Below are 20,595 nucleotides of genomic sequence, written 5' to 3' on the forward strand. Positions count from 1 at the left end.
CCGGATCATCTGCTGCTCCAAGCGCGATCGGGACCTACTTCCTCAAGGCCGGAGGTTTAAGGAGGCGCTTCGTCTGCTCTCATTTCACGGCTTCGTTCAACTGTCTTTGTCGGAACAAAGCGGGACGACCTTAAATAATAAAAAAAAGTCAAACACGCAACTTCAAACTGATCCTTCTAACTTTTTTTTCTCAAAACTTTATTAAGTAACGAGATAGGTCTCCAGTTATCGATTTGAAGTGATCCTTCAAACTGATGTCACTGTCATCCCAACCGATGATGCGTTTACTGAAACTTGTAAACTAGAATACTCGTCGGAAGCACATCAACTCTGGCACAAACGCGATTTTATAAGCAAAAACATTGCATTCATTACATTAATAAGATAAAGTCATTGGAGAAAAAAAATCTAAATTCGAGTTTTTTGTTTAAAAAAGTTGTCAGGAGAGCTGCAGGATAGAGGAAGAGTGACAGTAATGGAAGAGAAAGAACGGGACTTTCCTTCGGCGGGAGAGAAAATAGTTGAAGTCATTTGGTGTTCATCCAAAAGCATCGGTCACTAGAAACAGATATTATGAAGGAGATTAAACTGAAGAATTAGACCTAAAAGGGCATTTTTTTCTTAATTTATGGCATTGATTTTCTAACCTAAACTACACTGTTTTACAATCTTGTGTTTTTTTTATTTTAACTGGAGAAACACGTTGTCTGAAACTTAGTAATCTTTGTTTTTTTGAAGATAATTTCAGGTACACATAACCTTTGATTGCACTCACAGATTAAAAAGCAACAAACCAAACATTTAGTTTCCTTTTTAAGGTCAACATGAAGACTTTCTTTCAGTGTGTTTTTAAACCAGTAAGATTTTTAAAGATTCTATTAAACCTTCAGCCCAAAAAAAGCCTTTACTTCTTTGCACATGTTCAGTATAATAGACACAAAAGTCAATGTTTTTCACACTATTTGCATATTTATGGTAAACACCACAGCACTGCATGTTGTGTAGACTATCAGACGGATGTCTTCTTACATTTGACATTTCTCATTTTGATACCATCACGTTGTTTCTGTCCAAGTATGACTGTTTCAGTTCAGAACGGTAAGAACCAAACAGGCCAATATTGTCATATTTGTGCTGAAGTTTCCAGAACTCATGACACGCTGAATATATGTCAGTTCATCGAACGGAAGAAAACCAGAGGCAGGTTTTCACGTGTGTTGCTATTGGTAAACTGATGCAAACGAAGTCCTTCATAAGTCAGTATAACCCCATGATTAAAGGTTGAGATATGCTTTTCTTGTTAATTCAAACTGTAAAATACTGTCTAATATGTATATTTACGTTTAAATATGAACCAAAAACACAAAATAACTCGTTTGTTTCCCTCTCTTGACTGGATATCTTTTTAAAAGCATTCCTACATGTGTTTTGCTGCTTAAATATGTCAATCTAAAGTGAAACTATTTATTTTAAAATAAATTAGATAACCTTTAGCTTGTAAAATATTGCAAGATAAACCTTAAACTGTGAGAATATGGATCAAATAGCCTGCACTATAAAACTGACATTAAAAACTGACTTCTTCCTTTTTCTTTCTGTTCACATGACTAAAATGACACGTGTTGTTTTTTGCAATGTCTATTTATTTCCTTTAGTACAGAGCATATGCATATTTAGTTTACAAACAGGGAACAGATATACAAGCACTCAGACACGTCACACATACCGGACTCGCATGGGAAACTGTTTCTATTCTAGAAGAGCAAAAAGAAAAATTCTGCACAATGAAACATTTTTCCCCCGTTTGATTTCAAAATAAAAGACCTCTTTGAACGCAGAGTCACAAGCAGAGACCTCAATATCCTGTGAGGAACTTTTTACTTTTAGCAAAGTCATTGTTTGAAAAATAAAGGAGATGAGAGTAAAGTTTTCTCAGTGTGCAGCGTTACTATGTGAGCAGCCATGAAGACAGAGGAGGAAGTGTGACACATGAGAACAGAGATGAAAACTTTCCTCATGTTGCTAAAAACAAAAAACAATTCTTGCAAGATGTAGGTAAACGACAATAGAGGGCGCTGATCCAAACCCAAAAATTCAGACAGCTGATTAGTGTTTGTTGCTCATGAGGACTGCTGACAGCTCAATGGCACTTGTGCTCTCAAACCCACGTCTTGTTTTTTAAAAGATGTTCAGCAGCTCTCATGGAGAACCTAAGGCCATGAAGATCAATCTTGTTACCAAAAAAAGAAAAATATTAAAGTACTGTATAAAAATTAAGGTGCTGACAGCCAACCTGCTAAGTGACTCACTGATGTTGTGCTTTCGTAGTCAAATGGAGAGAAAGTTAATGAAATCACTGAGATGAAGGTCGTTTGATGGAAATAAAAACAGAAAAATGAATTGTTGTACATGATAAAAACAGAAAAACATAGAAGTATTACTGCTAAGTATGTCATGGTATTTTACCTTTGATTACCTTTTGAATAGTTTCTAGAATCTCTGCATCACCTGGGTTTGTTCCCCCCTCATTGGGAGAACTAAAGGAACTGGAGGGACAAACTTGTTTTGGGGTCAATAGAGCCGACAGCGACAGGACTGTGGTTCCTGTCTTCCTTGTGTTGTTGGTAAACAGCGGTGGGAAAGAGCCCTTATGATGACAGGCAAACCAAAGGAAAAAACAGCTTTTATAAGCCACAATCACTACTTTTTACAGGAACCATCTGTACAAAAAGACAAGTCGTGACCAGTTCACTGAAGCCAAAGAGTCCTATGGTACGTCAACAGAGAAGAAGAAGGACTCCTGTTTGCGTCTTTGCACTTTTTGCAGCTAATTGAACAAACTGGAAAACATTTTACCGGCTGTTTTTTTCCAGTGTCTAATTTCATTAAAGTAAAGTGAATAAAGAAGGAAAAAAATAAAATAGAAAACCAGCCCACAATGTAATCATGGAGGTGTGAAGAGCCCCCTCTTTTCCAACAGCAGGCAGAAAGTAAAGTGAGCTCGTGTGTGCATGTATGGCATATTTAAAAGGAGACCGCAGGGAGTTCCCAACCGTCCGTCTGCTTGACGTCGCTGTCAGTCTTCCTGTACACCCACTGACCTCAAATCCAATGTTGGCCTTCATCTCTTCAGTCCTTTTCTCAGGTCCAGTCCTGTCCAGCAGGCCCGCTGAGGAGCAGCGCAGACACCCACACAAACGCACCACAGTCCAGCACTTCCCATCCATTCACGCTCTCACAGGCAGAGTTACCTACACGGTTTCACGCCACCGTATTACTAATCCGGGATATGATTTTGAAAGGTGGAAGTCGCGTGTTTGTATCATCAGTTGGTCTCATAAGACGACAGCAGAGCAGCGTCCACGGGCTCCATGCAGGACGGGCAGGTGAAGGACCTCATCAGCCAGTCGTCTATGCAGTCCATGTGGTAGGTGTGCATGCAGGGCAGGAACCGGATGGGATCTCCATAAACAAAGTCCATCATGCAGATGACACACCTGTGGAAGAAAACCCACGCTTTTCAGGACCATTCCGTCCACAATGAATCCCAATCCATAATAAAAAAAACACTTCCTTTTAATAAAAGGAAAGATAACCTTAAATAAAGATGCAGCAAGTATTGATTGATGACTTCAAACATTAAAGGAGTCATGTTATTTCTGCCCAGGGAGTTCCCAGCTATCCCAGAAGTCTCTGCAAAATCCAGTGTGCATAGATGCTCACTAGATTGGGGAATATGGACCACAATGCATTGTGTTTGAACAATTTAAATGCATTTGTTTTTAATAAACCATCAACATTTTCCTCATTAAATCATGTTTGAAGTAATTTTATGTGTCGACCACAAACCATGACATCACAGTGTCACCGACGATGGCGTGTTTTCTTGCTCCGTTAGCGTGTTTGTGATGGATTCACAGTTCTCCTGGATGAAGATGACAGCGAACTCTGCGTGTGTGAACATTAGTTATAATGTGTCCATGTTGATGTGAACCTTTTAGGAGCCAACAGGTATGTTTATAACATTTGAGTGTGTGTGGACAGGCCCCGCCCCTTTTAGATTTTCATTACTTCTAAACCTGACAGTAATGATCATAAACATCCAGCATACGGTGGCCGAGAACCGCCACTGCAGCAGAAACAGGAATAGCAAATGTAAAAAAAAAAAGGAAATGCAAATAAAAAATAAAACTGCAAATAATAACCGCCATCACAGCAGAAAAAACAAAAACGATGCAAAGAAAGAAAGAAATGCAAACAAGAAAAGCCACAATGGAAGAGTTCCTGAGCGGCCGCATGTGGGAGGAGCTTCCAGCTAATGTTTTTAGCCTGCAGGTGTATTTTGTATCAACACAGAGTGAACTACAAATGCATTTCAAAAGAAAAAAGATTAACAAGAATTGTTCTCTTCCAGCAGTAAATGGAGACATGGTAGTGAACCAGCTGCCAAGGGACCGTCAACAAAGTGCAAAACTCCGAGCAAAGACTAAAGATCTTATCAGACTCTGCAAGCCCACGGGCTGCTAGCTGCAGGCAGACACAGAGGTGAAACCGGCAAAACAACCCCCCCATTCACTTCCATTGTGGCTTTTCTTGTTTGCAGTCATGGCGGTTATTATTTGCAGCATTTATTTTTAATTCGCATTTCCTTTTTTATTTGCAGTTGCTTTTCTTTTTTTGCTGCAATGGCGGTTCCTGGCCATCATACCAGCAACTTGCTTACAAACATATTTAATATAAATAAAGTTTAGCCTAAATTACAAAAGGGGTTTATTCAAATATACACCTAATGTGACAGAAGATTCATAACCCCTGTTGTTACCGTAAAATCTGTCCAACACGAGAGGCCTTCAGCTCTCATCTGTCTGCTCAGCTGTTGGACAGGACAAGTTAAATAAAATAATAAACTAACTCTGTGTTTCTTTTTAGGCTCAGGCTCTGTTTAGCCACATTCTTAGAACAAAGCCCTGGTTGGAAACCAGATAGGAGATCTAAAAAAAACCATCTTCGAATGAGAAATAATAACGATGCTTCACCTTCCTAACGCCTGTTTCTCATCAAAAGGACTTTAAAAGTAAGTCTGGAAGATAAACTCTCAGGCAGAGTGATGTGATGGCACACTTATCTCCTTTTGGGACGTCAGACCAGCAGAGGGCATCTCAGGTCAACCTCTGACCTACTTAAAAGGACACCTCCCAGAAAGACCAGCAAAAGACCTGAGAAATCCCCTGTTTGAACTTCATTGTCTTTTAATGTGTATACATATGCAGAAATATTTCTATTTTTATACAATTTGAACAATTTATTTGTACTTGCTACATGTTTAACAGCAGTTTGCACAGGAGTTGTGGTTCTTTAGGATCTGAACATGTCTGTAGTTCAGGGATCATCGAGTCAATCTGGAGTTTTGAAGCATAACTTTATTTGTTCTACTCCATTGCAGAAAACAAAAAACTATGAGTTCGTAACAGCCGGGGATCTGTCGAGTACCGTTCATGTCTGCATCTCCCACACAGTCAACTCTTTGACTTACTCTCTGATTTTCTTCTCGGATCCGTCCCGGCCCGGATCGTAGACGCCCTTCGGCAGGTGCTGGATGAGCCCGATGCGTTGGGCGATGCGAACCTGCTCCTCCTCTGTGAGCTGAGTGGCCAGTCGGGCCTGGCTGGGCGTCGGGTGGTAAACGGGCACATGGATCTGCTCCTGCAGGCAAACGGGAGCATTTTTAAGGGTAATCAACAGTTGTATGGTTAGAATATAAAGGTGGTCCAAAAGCCTGGCCACAAGGGAATTATGGGAAATCAGGGCTCGACATAGCCATTTGTCCGCTGGCCCGGTCCTGTTTTTCGAGCAGTACGGACCACAAGACTTTACTTTCACTTGTCCGCTCGGGCCACTAAAATATCTAACGGTTTATACATTCTTCACCTTTTTCAATAAAGTAAATTTTGCGAAAACGTGTAGATTTACCTCGTCTTCATAATGTAGTTTTTCTGCTAGTCCTGCGATCAGACTTCAAGGGTTTCTATGGGAAACCTTTGATCACTTCTCCTTCTCTCCCGCCTGCGCGCGCGCGGCTTTCACTGCCGAGCACCACGCGGCACGCGCTCACTACTTTTTTTTTTCAAACTTTATTGAATGTAACAATTCAATACAAAACAATGTTAAACAGCAACAACGAAGGCACAAGCCAGTGGGTTATTATTACATTTGATTATAAATCCGACACCGTCACTGAAGAGAGACTGAAGCATGTCAGAGATGTGGAAGACATGGCAGGAATAGAAAGGAATATGTTAGATGGAGTAGTGGGTATAATTAGTAGTATGGACAGCAAGATATTTAATGAATGCATTGAAGATGAAACTGTATGCACTAAGCTTTAAGCTGAATGTCAAAGAATTAAAGGCAACTCCAAATACCTGAATCTCAGACTCTAATGCAGTAGAATGTTAAACTACTTAATTTAGTTTTTCTTTACAACACTGTAAGCAGTAAGTATTTCTAGTTAGCTGAATGATCTCAGTTAGACCTGCACAATATGAGGAAAACTCGCGATATGCGATATCAGAGATTAAAATTGCGATAACGATATAATTTGCGGTATATAAACAAACAGCAAAATAACCAAATAACCATTCCCAGTTTAAAAATTATACTCCAAATGACCCACGTTGACATAGGTTACAAACATCTAACATAACAGGGCTCCATCTGATTGGTCAACAATGTGAAGGCGTCCATCCGATTGGTCAAATGCATTAAGGGATTTATTTGATTCGTTAAATGGTTCAAGCTGCCATTAGATTGTTTTAACACATTTAAGGTTTATGATTTATTGCGATATTTGCCGTTAAAAGCACCATGAAAACTTCTGAACTAGTGTTAACTACTACACTGCAGTGCTCTCTTCAAAACATCTGAAACAGACTAGAGCAGATTTAAATTTGATATGGTCTATTTTCAGTCATTGAAAAGTGTAGAAATAAGTGATGTCACCAGAATGCACCAAATTGCACCATATTAAAAGTTTCCGGGGGGGCATGCCCCCGGACCCCCCTAAAGTTGCAAGCACCTGCGGAGCGGCGGGTCCCGCTATGCGCGGTGTCGGGCCAGTAACTTTCAGGCAGGGCCAGTAAGTTTCAAAAACTACTGGCCCTGTGGGCCAGTGCAAATTTCTGGGCTATGTCAACCCCTGGAAATATATCCAAACAATTCTGCAGAAACTAAGGTCATCGTCGACTGGAACCAAAGTATTTGGTTCTGTAATTTAAAGATATCTGCTACAGCGGCCGATTAAAAAATGGTTTCAAACAAAAATCTGGAATCGGAAAGGATGAGAAATCTGATGATGTTCAAAACTCTGAAGACGCCGTTTTTCCCGCACGCAGATCACGGGATAGGATTTGATCAACTGTTTGGGCATTAATACAGAAATGCATTTTCCACCAGTTACAGTTTTCCAGACCTGAGGGCGTCTCATCTGCAGGAACATTACAAAAAAAAGTGATTTATTTTGTGAAATGAAAAAGCAAAATAACAGCAGCTAAACCGCTAAAAAGGAACAAAGGAATCAGATTAAAACTGAACGGATGACAAAGGGCAGATTTTGAAGGATTAAGGGTGAAAATCTCATTGCAGGATTGGACACAATTACTAAAATGACACATAGTGAGTGTAAAAAACTAACTAACTAATGCACAATCCTCAAAAATTCTAGAAAAAATATTTAATGATAAATTGGTTACATTTATTGATAAATATAACATTATAAATGAAAACCAATATGGTTTTAGAGAAAACCGATCAACCTCATTGGCTGTCATTGATGCTGTGGACCAGGGCTGCTCATTACGTCGATCGGGATCGACCGATCGATCTTCAACGACATGAGGGCACCGTATTTTCCGGACTATAAGTCGCACCGGAGTATAAGTCGCACCAGCTCAAAAATGCATTATAAAGTAGAAAAAAACACAGATAAGTCGCACTGGACTATAAGTCGCATTTTAACTTTCACAACCTTATATGACACAATCATAGCAGACTGTTTATCTAATAATTTCACAGTAATTTTTTCTCAAACTTATTTATTTATTCCTTTCATGAAGCATCATTGTCCAACTAATTCTCTGTTTTCATCCTGTTTTTGTAGAAACAGTTGTCATTTTATTGCATTTCTGAATCTATGAAATCATTGGAAAATAGAATATTATGTTGTTAGCCTTCAAGATCTTACTGTAAAAAAAAAGTTTGCTGATTCTCTGAGTCACTTAACATACTCTTAACACTTAACATACCTCATACATCAAATTGACCCAGTAACATCATCTCTGTTCCTCACAAATGAACATAACAGGAGGGTTAACGATGTATTTATTTCAATTTATTTCTAATATAAGTCGCTGCGGAGTATAAGTCGCACCCCTTGCCAAACTATGAAAAAAAGGGCGACTTATAGTCCGGAAAATACGGTAAATCGCAGGCCAGCAAAGATAAATAACAAAAAAAATGTACTTCTAAAAAAATCCACAGGCCAATCAAAATCCTCACGAGAAGTACGGGACTTGATTGACATGCAGAACGGCCAATTGGACATCTTCTAATACATACGTCACTGCACATGCGTGTTTACATTCACTGAGCCCAAATTCTGTCTGTCATCAGAAAGTCGCTTTCTGTCCTGCGGCACGTCAAGTCCCCGGCAGAAGACCACAGCGAACAACCACACACGCACGCAGACACACGCACACATGCACACACACACGCACACACACACACACACACACACACACACACACACACAGATAGATCTTCAAGACATTGTCGACTCAAAAGTAGCTCACATGCCGAAAAAGTGTGAGCACCTCTGCTGTGGACGAAATATGCAGTTGGAATATTTAATGGTTTAAAAACGCATTTGACTCTCAATCATCCTACTTGACAAACTGGAAGTGTCTGGGATAAGAGGACTAGCACTAACTTGAGTCAAAAGCTATCTAACAGGAAGAAAACAATTTGTCAAGAATTGATGAATTTACATCAGAAACCGTAGAGATATGTTGTGGTGTCCCACACGGATCAATCATGGGACCTCTACTATTCAATATTTACATAAATATATATTCAATGTTTCAAAGCTTATGAAACTCATTATTTGCTGATGACACAAACATATTCTATTCTACAGACAACCATAGGGAACTTATCAATGAGGAAAACACGGAGTTAAACAAAATAAATCAGGGATAGATTACAACAAAGTATCTTTGAACCTAGATAAAACCAAAGTGGTGTTTTTGGTAACTACTTCAATACCAAGCTCTTCATTAAAATAATTAATACAATTAAAATTTCTGTGTTACAGAAATCAAATTCTAAAGGGGGTTTTAATCGATGACAAACTAAGTTGGAAGCCTCACATCAGACACATTTCTGAAAATGAAAATGAAAAGAAATAACTCGACACATACTAAAGTCTCAAAAAGTATTTCAATCATAAATAAATCTAAACATTTATTAGAATACAACAGTAAATATTTATTGTACTGCTCCTTAATATTACCATATTTGACAAACTGTATAGACATTTGAGGGAATAATTCTAAAAGTTCACTACATCCTCTCTGTTGATCAGAATTGTACATAAAGCCGGATATCTTGATCACACAAACTATTTACTTTAAAACCGCATGAGCTTGTGGATTTTTACACCAAAAACTTCCATACAGTCAGTGGGAAATCGTTACCATTCAATATCCAGAAACAGTTCTTAGAAAACGAAGGTTAAAAACTGAGGGGATGTAGAAACTTCCAGATCAAACTGAAAAGAACCACAAAGAAAAGTTTCTGTGTGTCGGTGTGTGAAACTAAACTCTGGACGGGTTCAGTGATGAGCTCAATGTCCAAATATTCAAGAAAAGATATAAAGAAACTCTGATTTCACATCAATAAGTGTTTGGATAATTCCAAATTATTTCCAAAAATGTGTGAACTTGATTGTGGTGAAATAATCAAAGCTCTTTTAATGACAATCAATGAGTGTTACATTGTAATGTGTAATAATGATGACAGAAATGTTTGAATTATGATCAATAACTATTGATTTTCTTTACTTGATCTGCAATGTGTATCAATAATTACTGGTTCATTGTGATCATGTGTTCTAATGATAATCAAAGATTATTACATAACGGTTACAGTTTACTGAAATCAGGAATGAATATTTTCTGAAGATAATCAATCATTTTGTTACTTGAAAATAATCTATTGGATCAGAACCGGATTATAAAAACTGTCAAACTATCAAATGATGAACTCAGTAAAGTGGGATTATATAAACTCACTTCTTCCTGCTCCTTTTCAAGTAATAAATCAAAATCTACTTGACTTTAGTTAATGATCACTGTTTTTAATTAAACAAAATGTGATTTAAGTGACTTTTTTGTTTTTTTTCTGTATTCTTTAACTATACATTTCAACATTTCTGTATTGAGTTTGATAAATCTGTGTAAATTCTTTACTGCTTTGACTACAATGCTTGAAATCAATCAAATCAATGCTTTCTATGATTTTCACCGTGTGTAGTCCTGACACTGCATCTTTTGTTGTATTCCATTTGTGTTTTTATGATTGATTGTACTACAAGTCCCATAAATTCTAACTACAGTAAATCCAGGGGTGGATGTTTGATGAATGAGCTCAAGTTTTGAAAACCTTCATATAATTTATTTGGAATTAATCACCACAGTTTATAGTAACCTAGGCGACTGTCTTTAGTAACACATTACTTCTACATTATTGCTACACATACTTACCGGTAATTCACAGGGGAAATATGATGTGAAATCACCTCAAAACAAAAGATTTAAACTCGTTTAAAAAACAATTTAAAAAGCATGTCTATTTTAATGTTTAAAATATAAATGACATCTTCTAGATTTATCCAACTTTGTATTTTTGCAAACACATCCATACTGGGAAAATATGTGTTTTCTAAAAAACTAAATGGAAAAAAAAAGAAGAGCCAAATCTGTGGTGTTTTGTTTGTTTCAACTGTTGCAATCTATTCACTCACGTCTAGTCACTTTGTGGTTTATGGCCACACCCACAGTGACTACAATCACTTCTTGGTGGAGTGTTTCCTCTTTTGTCTGGAGGTGCAGGCTTTACTTGAAATGCATCTGTTCGCTTTAGGGTTAAATGCAGTTTAAAAATGAGACTGTCGAAAAATCAAACAATTGAATCATTTACATACGGTGGACCACAACTTTATAGCATTTTATTCCTGCCATCATCCCCAAAGTAGACTTTAGTCCATTTGCTTTTGTAATTTTTATCAATACTATACATTAGCGAAAGTAAATATCAGCCATCATAACTGGATTATCTGTTGATGGTCTTCTAATCATTCAGAGTCAATGTTTTGGAGTGGGCATCACAGAGCTCAGATCTTAATCCTATTGAACATTTATGGTCAGAGCTGAAAAGGCGACCTATGACCGTGGCTCAGTGTCATCAGTTCTGTCAGGACGAATGCGCCATAATTCCTACAAAATCTTATGAGGAGCTTGTGGAAGGAAATTCAAGACCTTTGGATCAAGTACTGCAGTTTAAAAGGCAATAGTAGCAAATAATGAAATGTATGTAAAGTTTTGACTTTAAGGAAAAGTAATAAGAACGTGTATAAAAAACCCTAGTGTCATTATTTTGCAAATACAAATAATGTTGTTAATTGTAATTGATCTAAAACAGAAGTTTACTTTTAATTTATGTCTGATGGTGAGAAACAAAAGCATATGTGTTTTTATGTGGTGTATATAAACTTGTAGTTTCAACTGTAGCTTTACAGGATGTGCTTACTGCATGAATTACCACATGAAACTGACACACTAAATGCTAATTTTCTCATTAAATAAATAGACTAGATGAGCTCTAAACGTAGAAATAAACAGTGAATTTGAACCTTTTCATAAATGTTCAATTACAGCAGTAGCTGAGAACTAAAAAATATGCACATTTAAAAGTAATTCTGGCAGATTATCCCCCTGACCGGCAGCACAATGATTGTTTAAGAGGAGCGCTCCCCTCTGCTACAGGGAGCTTTTGTCTCCATATTTGGACAAAAAAGTAGGTAATGTGTCAGAGGCAGCACACAACAAGGATCACTGCAACGAACAGGAACTCACATTATTCAACAGAAGCAATCAGAGTATTTTTTAGAACAGTTATGTATTCGGTCATAATCAGATTCTGACTGTTTTATCACAAACATGTGTACCCCTGTAACATTTTATGTTAACAAAAAACAACCCCAAAGTGGTATTTTTAACTGTTCATGCGTTTGAGTATTCCTCTAAAAACCAGCTCTCTGATCACCCGCCCCTCCCAATCCACGAAAACAAGGGGGTTCTCACATTGTGATGTCACAAAGTGGGGAAACGCCCCTTCCAGGAAGAGTTTGCACTGTCAGGACCGCCCCCAGACTAACACACACGCCCACTTTCTCAGTGGAGCTAGCAGTGATCGGCTAAATGCTTTTGTTTTATATGCACAATATGAACAACCATCTTTGTTAAAGTTCGAATGTTGTTTGTTTTTGTGGGCGAGACGCAGACATGCTGCTGAGGCCAGCCCTAGGTTGACGTCATAATGACAGAAAGGCGGAGCCTACGAGATCAAGTCGTTTTACTTCCGGGGAGGAAAATAACCAACTTTCATTAAAACATCATTCTTTTGTGTGCCAAATAGGGAAAGGCTGATAAAATCAATCTGAATCGATCCAAGCTTAATAAAGCAATAATTGATCCCTCCATAAAAGTAGAGATCTGCCTTTTATGCCTTTCCTTTTTTATGCCTTCTACTTAAAGCATAACGGCACCAAAGTCAGCTAGCTAGATGCTAATGTGTAATGGAATTTCCCGTAGGATGGCTAATGCTAAGGCTCATTCGACGTAAACATACATTGCTGACTGAATGAGCTTTATATGCTCACAGGCTCTTGTAAGGAAACATTATTTTAAAAGTAACCATTTGTGCTAAACCACCGGGCCGATCAATTGGCACCAGGCAGAGGAAGAAATAATTATGCCAGTTTTCTTCTATTGAGTCTTGACAATCTTTTATTTTGAAAAACAACCAGATTCCCTCAGCTCCACCTTCGATCAATAAAGCTGTAAAGTTTGGTCAGGGGAGCAAAATGACTACGTTTGATTGTTCTTTTATTATGAAAATTCCTGGTTTTGAAAATCGACAGGTTTCTCTCGGTTATTTTTCCGTCACTTTAGCGCTAAAAGTAGTCTGGCAGCGTGCTACACGAGAAAAGTTGTATGTGGAATGTTTCTATGTAAATGTATAAGGGATAAGTGCAGGGATGGAAGAAGAGATGGAAGAAGAGGCTACGACTCAAAGACAAACAACCAGTAGTCTACCAGGTGATTCCCACATACTGAGCCTGTTTGCATAACATTAACAGGCGGTATATGTTACCAGAGATTGATGTTTCACTGGTGTTATTATCAGGAGAGGCAGACCATAATGATCTGCACATTTTTGTTGGAGGTTCTCTGTTTGAGAAACTGTGTAACGCTGCACGGTGTTAACAACCTGATTGGCTTATTCTTTCACTAATACATTTTACAGTATGTGAACTGTAGCAAAATAAAATGAATATTTTCAAAACAGATATAGATTATTATTGTATTTCTATAAAAATATATCCAAATGTGAATCGAATTGACTTAGTGAAGTTGAAAGAATCTATTCAATCCAGGCTCTGGTAAATCGAATCAATCGAGGAAATTGTTGATTACACCAGCTCTAGTGCCAAAGGTAAAAATATTTACCTAAATGTTCTTAATCCTTTTATAGGAAACATTATCCATACATGGATATTGTTTCCTATAAAAGGCTTAAGAATAGAATGACATGGGCTCTTTAAAACTGTAGAATAAAACATGAAGACGATTGTCTGCTTGCCTTCAGGTCTCTCAAAAACACACAAAGATCCCAGCTAACGTTTTTACCAGTTTACATTTCAGATGAACATTTCCTTATAATTTTGTAAAAACAAATAAAGGTTGACATTAAGGGTGACAGTGTTTAAAAATCAGTTTCAGACAAAGTCACAGTGGGTGATGGAAGTCCCAATAAATGTCATCAATAATAATAATACTATTAATAGACTAGATTTATCTGTCCTTTTCCAGACGCTCAAAGTTCTTCCAATGTGTCCATTCTTCATTCATACTTGGTGATGGAAGAGGCGTGGCTGCCAGTTGGCGCCTACGCTCCCTCTGAGCATCACTGGGACATTCAGACACATTCACACCAGTGGAGCCACACTGGAGGCAGGGAGGGTGAAGTGTCTTGCCCAAGAATACAATGACAGTTGACTGGGGGGAGCAGGGATCAAACCGCCGACCCTTTGATCATTGGACGACCTGCTCAACCAGCTGAGCCACTACGGGCCCAAAATCTGGTGCAAACACAAAACGTCTTTGAAAAAAATCCTAACCTTACTCTACATTTTCATCAACTAAAAACAATTACCTGCCCGCCCATGTGTGGAAGTGTCCTTGGGCTAGAGGTAAAATCTTAAGCCCGAGTCAGAACCCGACCCGACCCGAAATTCGCGTCGGGTCGGGGACTAAAATGATAATCATTACGTTCGGGTCGGGTCGGGCTTCTCTCTAAGTGTGACTTTTTTAATAAATAAATGTTTATAAAAATGTATACTAAAACGGTGTGGATACTAAACTAAGGAATACTTGTTATAAATAAATAATTTGGTTAAAACAGAGAAGGCACTGTAAGGTCATTGCTATATAACTACTAAACAGGAAGTGCAGACGCAGTATTTCTCCGCGTAATGAAGCGAGTCCGCATCAAGATCTCTCTTTCACTCACTTCGTCTGGCCTCTTATTCTGTGTTCCAACGTTATTTCGTTGTGCAAATGCATTTATCATGATCATAAAGATATGTAGATATTTTAACCTTAAGAAATCTTGTTTTTTTTTTCTGACAAAAATACTATGGGATAAATTGAAATTTCGGGTTTGCTTCGAGCTTGGGCCTGCAAATCAAGTTAATTGGTTGGGCTGGGTTGGGCTTTAATGCCCGCGGGCCTGGGTCGGGTCGGGCTGGGCTGGATTTTTTAGGCCCGATCTTACCTCTACCTAAGACGCTAAACCCCACATTACTCCTGGTGATTATAGGTTGGCGCCAATTTTAAGGCCGTGTCACACAGCCACTGCATACATTTTGGACGTATGAAATATCAGTCTTATACATGTGTGATATACGTCATTCATAAGTGTTTCTTGGGTTTGTTGATGTGCGCATTTGTCCGTTGAGGGTTTCGCCCGACGGTTCTTTACGTGAATTTGGTTTTGAGCTGTTCAAAATTTTTGGTCAGCTGAGAATTACACAGTTTATTCGTATTTTATGTAGTTTATACGAAATTATTATCTAAATATTACGCAATTGTGCGTGATTTTTGTGGGATGCATACACAAATTTGTGTCTTTCCATGACCGTTTCACATTTGTCTAATAGACTTTTCATGCATGAACCACTTTTCAAATTTTAACTTTTATATTGCGTATACAGCATTCATATTAATTCATATTAAGTAATTGACGCACAAATCACTAATTGATAGATAATAACAGCGCAATAATGATGCACGGTTCATGTTCTAAGTTGATTTACGTGTTCTTTGCGTAATCTCAGCGGCTGGGTAGCTCGGTTGGTAAGGTGAGAGGCTACCATGCAGGAATCCAAGGTTCGATTGGAATGAATGGTACTGGGGCAATTACCACATCAATATATATTACTATATATTGGCGAGCAATTAACATTACCTAGTGGGCCTGCCCCCGCTCGGGGTTTGGGAGACCCCTGCCCCAGGGGATGGGTCAAATGTGGAGAAGAAATTCCCCATTGTGGGATAAATAAAGTATCAGAATTAATAATAATAATTTATTCGTATCTCTTCAGTGGTTCACTCGTGATACAAATTACAAATTTCATGTGAAGACCAAAACTTTTATCATTTTTTTCTACATATATTCACGTATGACCAATTTTCATCCGTGCAATACGAGCAAAATGTACATAGTGGCTGTGGCACGGCCTTTAGGTAGCAGGACCACTATCAGTGTGTAAATGTGTGTGCGCATGTGTGAGGATAGTAAAGAGCTATATTAGTATACGTCACAGACACACATACAAATACTCACAAAAGAAATCCAAATGTATATACACATGCAAATATTAACACAAACACACAAGACAAATTCAGACACAGAAGCAGGTATTTACACACACACAGTGATGCAAGCACACCAGGCCTCCTTCACTCCCACAGCTCAGTCCCACAACAGTGAGTCAGCCCCTATTATACCAACCATTAGTCAAATCCAGACATTCAACACACAACACGTTTGTGAAACACACACACACCAATCAGAAATGACCTCCCTCTGGCCGTGTCACTCCTCCCACTGAGCTGAAACACTCGGCATCAACACAAAGTCCATCCAAACAATGTCTTCAGGTCATTTTTTTTTTTAAAGTTATGCTCTGGAGGAGCAAACAGTTCAAGTCTCCTTATAGACACGACTGCTGTGGTTAAAGATAAACACAGGGGTCTGCTACATGAAACGGAAAAATCTGCTCCCGTCTTAATATTCTTCTCCAACCATCATCTTCAACCGAGAAAGACCTTCAGACGGAATACAATAATCATTCATGATGGGTTGAAACCGGTTCAAGAGATGTCCTGCCTTCAAAATGAAATGTTGGGTTTTAAATGTTCATATCCACCCAAAGTCAGCGCAGCTACACCGCCGAGATCAACTTATCCAACCATCAACTTTCAAAATAAAAATTGATGGAAATAAAAACCACTGCAAAAGCTTTCGGAATGGTTTTTGGCCTCATATATAATTAAATCCACACATCAAGTTTGCTACATGTGTTATATGATGGACTTCCCTGTAGTTGAAAAACTTGGAATGTTCTGCATTCAATATTTGCCAATTTATTCAATATTCTGATATTTTTTTATACACATGTTGGCCAATAAACTTTAAACCTCCGTTTTCTTTTTTATTTAAAAGATATAAAATAACAGATGAAACAGATGAAATTGTAACTTTAGCTAATTAAACTTCAGCTGAATGGAGAACTCAGCATAACAACCGGTAACGTTCGGTAAATATCAGAGATCCAGGTGTTTTGTGATTCACAGGTGAGTCCCAACAGGTAAACAGAGCTGTGGTCAAAACAATGACGTCTGGTCATCAAGGCAGATCAGTGACACACTTGTGCAGAGATTTCACATGCAGTCATCTGCTGTTACTGACATTGTGCAAACATTAGTGTTCACCCCCCCTGATAACAGATGGAACAGACTCCAACCCCACGACTGATTTATGTGTGTTAGGACCCCGAGTCTTTTATGGCGGACCTTGTTTGGTTACTTGCATTACAGCATCATGGGAAAAAAAGTACTTCAGTTTCAAAAGGCAATTGTTCAGTTGTTCTCTGCTTCTCCATGCAGTGTGCCGCGCTCCACTTTAAGTAGACACAAATGTTCTTCAGCAGGTTTAGGGCCGTGAAGGAGCTTTTTACTGTGGTCACAAGGGAGACGTTGGCAAGTTTGAAAGAGTCCTTTATGAGAAACTTCCATGGAGGACGTAACCCTCTTATGAAAGGCTGCTGGTATGAACACACTGCACTGTTTAAAGACTTTCCCAACACAATGGAGGGCTGAGAGCTCTTCCACTGACTGTGCACTATTTAGGTGTTCCTGTGATATCACAGCTGGCTGACCTAAATGCACACTAAACGCAATGACTCTTATACCTTAAAATAAAGGTACATGTGGAAAGTTATGATGTGCTACTGAGAACAGGAAGGGAAAATGTCTTTATTCAACCTGCTGCCTGAGCACTGTCCGTTATAGCTGACTTTGCATCTACTCAATTATTGTTTTTAGTCAAACTAATTTTCTTTTGCAAAGCTGCAACAGTCTGCTCCTCGAGGGCTTCTGACGTACATTTATGGGCTAGGAGAAATGGACTTAAGCATGGAAAATGCAGCTTTTACAGAAACCTGATGCTGAGACGCTGGTTTGCTTGGTGCTGCTTCTGTGAAGCGCATGGGTTACCGCCGGGGAGCAGCGCGTTTCCTCGCTCTGTTCCCGTGTAACTTCCTTCTTTTTTGAACATTTAAGTGTGTGTCCCTTTTATTAGTCCCCATTATCTTATTTTCTGGGAAGGACATCCCAAAGTGCTGCTGTCAACACTCCAATACTGCTTTGCTCTCAGACTCTGAGGTTTGTACCATTTATACTCCAGTTATTTTTGGTACAGGAAGATGGCTGAGTCAGGTTCTACCCACTTTGGATGGTTGGTTTGGAATTGTCTCAGAAATATTCACGAGGGAAAATGGATTTATTAATGAAGAATAAAAGAAAACAATTTTTACCAAATCTTGCACAAATGAATTTTATTTATCACCCCTGTGAGAACAGATTTAGATACTACTGGTATTTCTTTTTTTACTGTTACAACCCATTTTTTTTGTATAAAGACAGCATTGACAACCCCTTCATAAACTTTATTTCCTTTTGTTCTCTTATTTTTTTTCCTGTTATCTTTAATAAGTCACCGGGGTTTACAAATCTCATTTAGCCTCATTAGAAAAAAAAATAAGATGGAAGGATTCCTGTTTATGTCTTTAATCCAGGCTGAAGATGTAACATCTCTTTTTGTTGTCTATTGTAAATAAAATGCAAAATAGAAAGGTATGTGGTTTTCCTATTGTATTATCTTCAGTGTTTTGTCTCTTTTTTCCGTCTTTTCAGCCTTTTCTTCATTTGGATATTTGAGACACATGATGCAGCACCAACCTTTCCCTTATGTTTTTGCTTTTCAAGCAGATGCTAAATGAAGGTAACTAAGGGGTTTAATAGGCATTAAGGAGTTAAATATGGACCCCAGCAGCTGTCAGTGCAGGTGTGGATGTATGGGACATGTCAGAATATTTTAAAGCCAAAAATGGTCTTTACATTTACTTTGTGAACTTAAATTTAACTAATTACACCTCCACCCCCTGATTTACCCATAACAATCATTTAGCACAGACTATAACTAAACCAAATCCCACTTGATCTGTTAAATGACATAAGAGCAAAAGAATTAAACACATGTGATCCACTTTTATGAATTTATATCATGGGGGGAAAAACTCATCAAGAACATTTACATTCATCCGCTTTTCTTAGAATAAGTCACAAATATTTTAGAAATAATTAGTTTGATTAACTTTGAGTTAAAAGAGTTTGACTCAACTCTTCTGTATTTAAACGTCTATCATTCTGACTAAAGAACAGACCGTTTCCATCACGGAGGGCATCTCCAAACAGGAGTTTGACACAGACATGTATTTACACCAACAGCTGCCCCCCCCGCGTGGCTGTGGAGGATCTAATGCGGGAAACAAGGCCTCTTAGTCCGCCACAAGTTCTTGACTGGAGGAGCAGAGGACAAAGTCATTAAAGGGACAAACACACACATGTGTGCCTCTTCATCATGACCCACAAACCAAAAAAAGTTCATCATAGTTAGTTTTTTCTGACGACATGACTTCAAGCTCCCTGGATAAAACAAAGCGGATTAGATTAGTTTCAGTGCCGTGGAGGAGGGGACGGATAAGTCGGAGGATGATGCTGGATCTGGGCATTTGTCGTGCTGCCACTGATTGTTCCTCCCGAAGATGCAAGACAGAAAGCTACGATAAATGTTTAAAATGTAAAGTTACCTGATAAGGGGGCGGGGGCTCCTGGTCGAAGTCAGCAGCGTCTCCGTAGCTGGCCCGGTCCGATTGGGATTCATGAAGCAACGAAATATCATCAGAAGTCGGAGATTTCAAACAATTTCCCATCTCCTTCCTCTAGAATCGAACCTTTCCTTCGATTTCCGTCGCTTGTCCACAGCCAAATCCCCCCCGTTCCTGTCGCGGAATTGAATCAGTGTCTGGGAAGGCGTCGAAAGGGCGTATTTCCATGCACAGCTGATGGACCCCCCCTCTCCCAGACGACGGGAGGGCTGCCTGCCTCAACAACAACAACACATCCCCGAGCTAGCTGCTAGCTTACAAAGAGCTAGCCCGCTACGCTAGCTACTCGGCGGGGAGCATAAATGTTCGCTTCGAAACCAACTCGCGGCTCAAACAGGCGACGCCAGTCTCATATTTGAAAACGACGCCAAACGAATATAACAAGTGCTCATTCAAGAGCGACGGACTCAACCGCAATTTTCTGCCCGAAACCTATTCAACTGTTAGGGACTTTCCAATTTCACGGCAGCTGCTGAGTAACGACAAAAGAGGGTGACGTAGCGACACTTGGGAACGCCCCCTCAGAGATTTAAACCAATGGGCTTTCATGTACGTCAGAGCTGGTCTGTGTGTAAGCCAATCATGTTTGTAGTCCCTTTGTCCGATGCTGAAAATATAAACAGAGCTTAAACCGATAAACAAATCCTCAAAACAGCAGTAAAACACAACCTGGAGCCCAAATTTAA

The 20,595-nt window shown here is 38.9% G+C and overlaps 1 protein-coding gene across 1 annotated transcript; it reads right to left on the reverse strand.

Moving 5' to 3' along the window:
• Window positions 1-1,622: 1,622 nt before the first annotated feature.
• On the reverse strand, window positions 1,623-20,430 carry rnf11b (ring finger protein 11b). Its single transcript, XM_004068370.5, has 3 exons — window positions 19,832-20,430; window positions 5,534-5,703; window positions 1,623-3,497 (listed from the first exon to the last, which is right to left on the reverse strand). The coding sequence occupies exons 1-3, from the start codon at window positions 19,952-19,954 to the stop codon at window positions 3,326-3,328; spliced, it is 465 nt and encodes a 154-aa protein (XP_004068418.1). The 5' UTR covers window positions 19,955-20,430; the 3' UTR covers window positions 1,623-3,325.
• Between the last annotated feature and the right edge of the window lie 165 nt (window positions 20,431-20,595).

The sequence above is a fragment of the Oryzias latipes genome, chromosome 4 (assembly GCF_053564925.1).
Source record: "Oryzias latipes strain Hd-rR chromosome 4, Olatipes_Hd-rR_3.1".
Taxonomy (NCBI): domain Eukaryota; kingdom Metazoa; phylum Chordata; class Actinopteri; order Beloniformes; family Adrianichthyidae; genus Oryzias; species Oryzias latipes.